General features: G+C 39.7%; 2 protein-coding genes across 2 annotated transcripts; one reads left to right on the top strand and one right to left on the bottom strand.

Moving 5' to 3' along the window:
- Positions 1-3,594: 3,594 nt before the first annotated feature.
- Positions 3,595-5,951, top strand: LOC109165349. Its single transcript, XM_019314068.1, has 3 exons — positions 3,595-5,176; positions 5,473-5,517; positions 5,856-5,951. The coding sequence occupies exons 1-3, from the start codon at positions 3,861-3,863 to the stop codon at positions 5,887-5,889; spliced, it is 1,395 nt and encodes a 464-aa protein (XP_019169613.1). The 5' UTR covers positions 3,595-3,860; the 3' UTR covers positions 5,890-5,951.
- Positions 5,810-6,558, bottom strand: LOC109165354 (putative germin-like protein 2-1). The gene has a single exon (XM_019314075.1). The coding sequence runs from the start codon at positions 6,555-6,557 to the stop codon at positions 5,904-5,906; it is 654 nt and encodes a 217-aa protein (XP_019169620.1). The 5' UTR covers position 6,558; the 3' UTR covers positions 5,810-5,903.
- Positions 6,559-7,433: the final 875 nt, after the last annotated feature.

Here is a 7,433-nt window from a genome sequence, read left to right as displayed (position 1 = left end):
TTTTAATTGACAATAAAAATGTCATTTAAAAACATGTAATCCTTTATCTTTTACATTATAAAATAAAGAAGGAATAAGGGTCAAATAGGTCATCGAATTGTACCTGATAATACAATTAGGCCACTGAACCCAAAAAACTAACAATTAAATCTCTAAATTAACCAATTCTTAACAATTCATCCAATTTGAAGGTTTCTAACGGGTCAACAATCAAATTAATTATTTTAAAAAAAATAAAATTTAAAAATTAATTATTAAAATTAAACAAAAAAAACACAGAAACCGCCGGAGACGAAGAAACTTCTTCATCTCCGGCCTGTTTCTTCGTCTCCATGGCCGGAGACGAAGAAATTTCTTCGTCTCCGGCGGTTTCTGTTTTTTTTTTTTTTTAATTACTTAAATAATTATTTTTTAAATTTTATTTTTTAAAAAATAATTAATTTTGGAGGATGACCTGTTAATCTGTTGGAAACCTACAAATTGAAAGATTTGTTTGAAATTGGTTAATTTAGGGACTCGATTGTTGATTTTTTAGGTTCAGTGGCCTAATTGCATTATCTTGTGTAGTTCGATGGCCTATTTGACCCTTATTCCAGTTAAGAAAAATGTCAAATAAACTTTTAAACATAACTGCTTAAAATCTTTGACTTTTTAGATGTGCAATTACATTCATCAATAATTTATTTGATGCAATAAAATTCAAAACCAATTAATGACATAACAGGTTATTAGGGTTCCGTCAACTTGTATGCGAGATTCTGATGAAATTTCAAACAACAAAGTGACCGGGGAACGGTCGCCCATTCACGGAGAAGGAGACCAAGATCATCTTCTTTACAAGGAAGGTGACCACTGTGTTGGAGGATAAAAATGTAATATCCTCCCTCTTCCTTTTTATTTCTATTATTCTTTCTCTTATATAAACCGAACCAGTGTATCTGCGTGGATCTGATCTCTCTTCATTAATAATATCATCTTTCTTCTTCATCTTCTCCGCACCTCTCGTTTCTCTCTGCTTCTTTCGTTCTCCATTGATGTAGCCACTATTCCAACATGGTATCAGAGCGGCGAGGCAGCCACGCCGCCGCTGTCACCGTCGCCGGAAAATCGAGTCAAAGCACGGCTTATCCGGTGATGTCGATTGTTAAATCCCTAATTCCGCAGAGGAAGCCAATCAATCTGATTGCTACGCAGAGTAGTCGATCAATTCCGCAGAGAAATCCAGAAGATAAGGGAACCTCCACAGTCGTTCCGCATTGGAATGAAGGAGCACGTCCGTCGATCAATCCGCAGAGGATTCCGAGTTTGGAGCAGGAGACGTCCGTAGCCGATCCGCAGCGGAAGGACGGACTTCTCAGTCAGAAACAGATGGAAGAATTTACAGATTCAGCTACAACGGTTGTACTTCTTCATCTGAAATACGTTCAGAGAGCCATGGCTTTGAAGTACGTGGACTCAATTGAGCGAGAGTTTCTGGATCAAACACCGTCATCTACACTTCGCAGAGTGCCGGGGAAGCGGATCCCGTTGATTGGGGATTGGCTTGTTTAGATCCAAGTTGTTAGTCAAAATTTAGGCCAGTTAGCCATCAGACAAGTCTCCGCAGCGAGGCAAAGAGAAGAGGAACTTAGAATCAAGTAACGGAAAGCCGAGGAGCAGAGTCGAATCGCATTGATTTCTGATTTTGAGAATAGGAAGTTCCTATTGATTTATGATTTCCAGGTATCACCACTGATGCCCTTTCTCGAATCGCATCAAACGTTTTTTGCACAAATTGTTGGATTTTTTATTGTTGAAGATCGTGTTTTGAGGATTGGTGGTGGTTTGATATCTAAAGTGGTGGTGGAGAATTTATGGGGCATTGCTCTTAGTAGGATGTGTTCTGTTTTAGAAGATCAATTTTCTATGATGCAAACTGCTAACCATTTGCTGCTTATAAAGGACTATATATCTGAGGATCTAACTACTGAGGGTTTGTACAACATGATGAAGGATAATGGTTTGGATGACACATCACTGAGGGATGTTTGCTATGCCTTTATCATTGTGAATTTGTCTGCTGAAAATTTGATTCCAATTACTGTTGATGATGAGTATAAGGCTAGAGATGGTGGTGCCCCCACGCAGGACTGCTTGAACTATTTCTTCTGCTTTCGTTGTCTTCTGCGAGAAGTTAGGCCGTTTTTCAGTACTGGTGATGCAATGTGGTGCTTGTTGATATGTGACATGAATGTGTCCCAAGCTTGTGCAATGGACAGTGATCCTTTGAGTAATTCGGTTTTGAATGGGGTGTTAAATCACAATCCCTCAGCTTTTGTGCAACCTCAGTTGAAAACAGAGAGTAACAATGCTGAATCCAACACAGTTATTCCTTGTAAACCAATCCCTTCAGTTTATTATCCATCTGAAACACCAAATGTAGATTCAGACGGGCATAGGTCTCAGTTGGGAGCACCCACAGCTGTAGGCGTGCAACATGAAAAGCCCCAACCTTCCTTTGTTCTCAATGGACTTATCACAGAGAAAAAGTCTTCAAATTCTTTGTTTGACACTGCTGATAAGTCCTTCAGTGCAGCGGCAACATCCCATCCTTCTGCTGCAGATGAAAAGTTAGTGGGCAGTAGAAAAGTTTCAGGAACCACTAGGAGGGAATTTGAATTTGAGAAAACACTGCGGTTGTGGGAGGTTTTGTGGACACAACATTTGACTGAGCATCTGCACTTTTATATATGTGTTGCAATCCTGAAAAGATATCGGAGCAAAATAATCGAGAGAATATGGATTTTGACCCTCTACTGAAGTTTATGAATGAGCTGCACTGGAGGCTTACCGAAAATTCCATCAAGCTGGAGTTCTTGCACAAGTTGCTGCTGGATCTCTGAAGGTTTTCTGCAAAGGTGATGTTGATCCACCAATGGTCTGAGAAAATGGTCTGAAAAGAATGGGTGTATGAGGCCCACCATCCTTGGTGGACTCAATGAGAAGCCTGGATAGTCAAGAAAAGAAAAGAATTACATCAAAAACTCTACTAGTTGCTGATTTAGAATTACATCACTCTTTTGTATCTAAGCTGGGCATGTAGGATCTACACGCTCCAGCTTAGGGGGGGGGGGGGGGGAGGGGGGGGGGGGTGTTGGAGGATAAAAATGTAATATCCTCCCTCTTCCTTTTTATTTCTATTATTCTTTCCCTTATACAAACCGAACCAGTGTATATGCGTGGATCTGATCTCTCTTCATTAATAATATCATCTTTCTTCTTCATCTTCTCTGCACCTCTCGTTTCTCTCTGCTTCTTTCGTTCTCCATTGATGTAGCCACTATTCCAACACACTGAGTCATTAAAATTATATAATTTTAATTTTAAAATTATTATGATACTTTGATGATTAGAATTATAAAATAAAAGGAATTATAATTTCCTTCAATTAAACCACGTAATCGAGAATTTCATTAAATTACAGTGAACTAAACGACATATTAGTTCATACCTCAAATAGTTACTGCGGGGCATTTATAAAAATGAAAAAAAAACATATTTAAAGTTCCAATAAATATATAGCGGCTTTATAGAGATCTTCTGGAATTTGAAGTGGGATTTTGGGAAGTTGTATTTAACGCCTGTCCGCTTGACTTCTTGACAGCTCGGATAGTGCACTGAATGCCACGCCCATCTAACTGCCGGAGTTATTTCGTCTTCTTTCCCAAATTCATCGATTTTTAGGGCTTCGGCTTCTGCATAATTCTCTAATCTCTGATCTTTCTATACGCACGGATGCTTGACAAATATACACAAATCTCTTCCTCTATTGCAAATTTTTCGTTTGGAATTTGGCAATCGGGGCTGTAGCGGAAGGAGCCATGCCGTTGCGGTTTCCATGGAAGAAGAAGAAGACCGGTACCCGAATTTCCCAGATGGTGAAGGATCAATTTCATCGGAGAAAAAACGCCGCGTCGCCGCTCGTCGTCGAGACAGGTTTCCCCACTTCCATCGTCGATCTCATCGTTAATCATCGTGATAGGTTCAAGAAGCCGTCGTCTCCTTCTCTCCGCTCGAAGAAAAACAATCCTCCGCCGCCCCCGCCTTTAATCGATGATCCCGATTTCGTCTCTCCGCCCCAATCGCCGCCGCCGTCTATATCTCTGACTTCTCCCGCTCTTCTGATCTCCCCTCCAAGAATTGCAGTTCCTATTGCTGGTGATCAAGAAAGCGATGCCCCGAGTCACAGAGGAGAATCGCAGGACATAGTTATTCAAGGGGAAGATGGTATCTGCAACGCTATGAAACCCAATAGGGTGTTAGTGGTTGTTCTAAATATTTTCTTAATGGTTGTTTTGGCTCTGGGGACGAAGAAGTTCGCTTTGGGGATCACCGTGTCGGCGTTCCTGTTGTTCTTTCTTGAGTACCTGGGAAAACACGTGTCCGGGGTCTTCGAACCCTATTCCAAAGCGAAGGAGAGGCTGAGGCCGATAGTGATGGGAGCCTGGAGTTTTGTGAGCTCTAAAATGGGTAGATTAGAGGAAGAGGATTGCGTTTTCAAGTCGCCACTAGTTGAGTCAGTAAGCCCACCAGTCTGCTCTTTTGCGAAGAGTGATGGAAAAAGTAGTGTAATTCAAGAAATTGAAATCGAAGAGCTCGAAGAGGTTCAATACAGAAATGATATAAGTTATGAAAAATCCCTTTTTGATCGGGAATTGAAATGTGAAGGAGATTTGGAGGTTCGGATGGAGAAAGAAACAGAAGTTAGAAGTGAATTTTCTGAATTCAAGATAGGAGAGTCTCACAAGGCCAAGATAAAATCCAAAATGAAAATAGTTGTTCCAAAGAAGTTTAGAAGCTTCAGGAAGAAACCAAAAGACTTGGAAACTGAGTTAACCCCAACTGGGTACGGTAACTTTTCTGTTCTTGAGGAAAAGGAATACCATCAAGAGTTAGAATTCGAACACGAAAGCAAATTGAATGGAATTGTCAATGTGAGAGATGCTTGTGATGCCATAAGCAGTTCTGGGGAATTGATTGATGGAGTAGTGGAAACAATGGTAGTTGCCAAAGACAATTCAATACAAAAAGAGGAGAATTCTGGATATATGGTTCTCTTTTTGATTGCCCTTCTTGGTCTAGTTGGAGGTCGAGTCTTTGCACTTCTGTTTATCTTGGCATGGTGCTTCTTGTCGAGATCGAGAGAAGCAATAAGGAGATGCTTATAGGTGGCTACAGTCAGGTCATTTATCAATGGCTGAACTAGTTTGATAATCCACTTTTTAGTTATTGTTCATAGTGTTTTGCTTCATATTAAATGCTGTTATAGTTAGAGATTATAATTTAGTTCTTTGACAGAAATGTTCAATCTTTGGTTACTGTTTATTGTAGTATGAACTATGAATTGTAAATTTACAGCTATAAGATTACCCTGTTTAACACCTGTTCTGAATCAAATCTTGTGTTTATCTTGGCATGGTGCTTCTTGTTGAGATCGAGAGAAGCAATAAGGAGATGCTTAAATGTGCCTACAGTGAGGTCATTTATCAATGTCTGAACTCGTTTGATAATCCACTTTTTAGTTACTTTTTCTTTTGTTCATAATGTTTTGCTTCATATGAAAAATGCTGTTTTAGTTTGAGATTACAATTTAGTTCTTTGACAGAAATATTCAATCTTTAGTTGGTGACTCAACTGTTATGAACTATGAATTGTAAATTACAGCTACGAGATTACCCTGTATCACTTGTTACGAATCAAATCTTGGATGCCTGGCGATATGCTTGATTCTGTTATTTAGTCAATTCTTGTCTATTAGCTATACTCTGTATATCATAAAATGTTTATTGTGCTTATTATCTGCAAACAATGTACAGAAGATACTTTATAAATACTGATGAATTTGGATAAAAGAATGAAAACAATCAGAACTGTGAGCGGAGACTCTTAATAGTGGCACGGTTGACTTGGAAGGCCTTGGTGAGCAGATGATTGTTGATAGGTGGATTCGTCCCAAAGATGGAATTGGCAACAGAGATGACACCGGGATTCTGGCTGCTCAAGAAGGCAATAACGGTGGCATTTCCAGGGCCAACGTTCTGTTGGAAGTGAACATGTCCCGTGGGGAAGACAAAGGCATCGCCTTCCTGCAGGATCTTGGTGATGAGCCGATTCTCTGGGTTGGATGTCACAAACCCTACACTGATCTTACCATGCAGGACCAACAGTATCTCGGTTGCCCGAGGGTGGATGTGTAGCGGCACGACACCTTTCGGGAGGTAGTCGACTCGCACTGTTGAAATGCCAAGGGTGTTGAGCCCAGGGATCTGATCCACGGTGAGGCGGTTAATGCTGGTACCATAAATGCTGAAGTTGCCAGCCACGTTGAGCCCACCATAGGAGAAGTGGTGAGCTTCTACCATCTCGGGGTCCAAGCAAGGGAAGCCGTTGACCCTGATGGACGAGGAGCCACTGAAATCTGCAACGCAGATGTCTTGTAATGGACTAGGCTCTGACGCCATGGCAACAATGGCTACAAGACTTAACATGATAATGCTTGGAAGGAATCTCATCATCATCATCTTCTTCTTCTTCTTCTTCTTCTTTAACTTGGGAAGTTAGTTATGAGGAATGGATGTTCAGCTTCCCTATATATATACACGGACGAGGAAGGAAGGAAGCCGCCGCATGAGATGTATATGAGACAAGGATTTGGCTCCAATCAAAGCCTGATTTGGTCAAGTCATCTTTGTCTTATGAATGATCATGTCAACTAGGAGTTGGCAATTGAAGTGGTCTTCTAATGTTAATATGACACGTTGTTTTTAGTTTATTGAATAGGGGTAAACTTTTCGTTATGGCTAAGTTTTTATATGATCATGCATTATTTAATGAAAACAGATATTCAAATACCATTTTTTTTTTATTGATATCATAATGGATGGATAGTATAGTTTTACTAAATTTCCAAACCTAAGAGCCTCTCACATTTTGACTCAACAGAACATTATGTAAATCACGATGACTTTTTACACTTGTGGCTGTCGAGATCCGGACTTTGGTTACTTCTCTCGAATATTACTTACTGACTTATTGAGTTAAGCCTTTGTGGATAGTAGTTTTAGTAAATCCATTCTAGCCAAATGATGATGTAGAAGTTGGATTGAGTCGTTATATATTAGCATGGTGAATACAAAGTCAGCCTTGAAGGCTAAGTTATTTGGATCTTGCTTTTAGCTCCATCAAGCCCCAAGCCGACTTGATCGCCATATATTGGATCGTTTCACTTGTAATTTACAACAACAGAACAAGTAGTAGTAATTAATTTAATGGGATTATATATGTTTATTTTATTTTTATATTTTTTACATGGGAGGAAGAAGAAAAAGTCACTAATAGATAAACTTGGTCCAAACAACACGAATGCTATTACTGTGTATATCATAAAAATTTTA

The sequence above is a fragment of the Ipomoea nil genome, unplaced genomic scaffold (genome assembly GCF_001879475.1).
Source record: "Ipomoea nil cultivar Tokyo-kokei standard unplaced genomic scaffold, Asagao_1.1 scaffold3069, whole genome shotgun sequence".
Classification (NCBI taxonomy): domain Eukaryota; kingdom Viridiplantae; phylum Streptophyta; class Magnoliopsida; order Solanales; family Convolvulaceae; genus Ipomoea; species Ipomoea nil.
Note: the sequence above shows the minus strand (reverse complement) of the source record. Positions and strands in the feature narration are given on the sequence as shown.

Bases quoted from the DNA above. Each gene is read 5' to 3' on its own strand.
- LOC109165349 (XM_019314068.1), top strand. From the start codon at position 3,861: ATGCCGTTGCGGTTTCCATGGAAGAAGAAGAAGACCGGTACCCGAATT. The intron at 5,177-5,472 runs ATCGAGAGAAGC...CTTCTTGTTGAG, and splicing joins GCATGGTGCTTCTTGTCGAG to ATCGAGAGAAGCAATAAGGA. The intron at 5,518-5,855 runs GTCATTTATCAA...AACAATGTACAG, and splicing joins TTAAATGTGCCTACAGTGAG to AAGATACTTTATAAATACTG.
- LOC109165354 (XM_019314075.1), bottom strand. From the start codon at position 6,557: ATGATGATGAGATTCCTTCCAAGCATTATCATGTTAAGTCTTGTAGCC.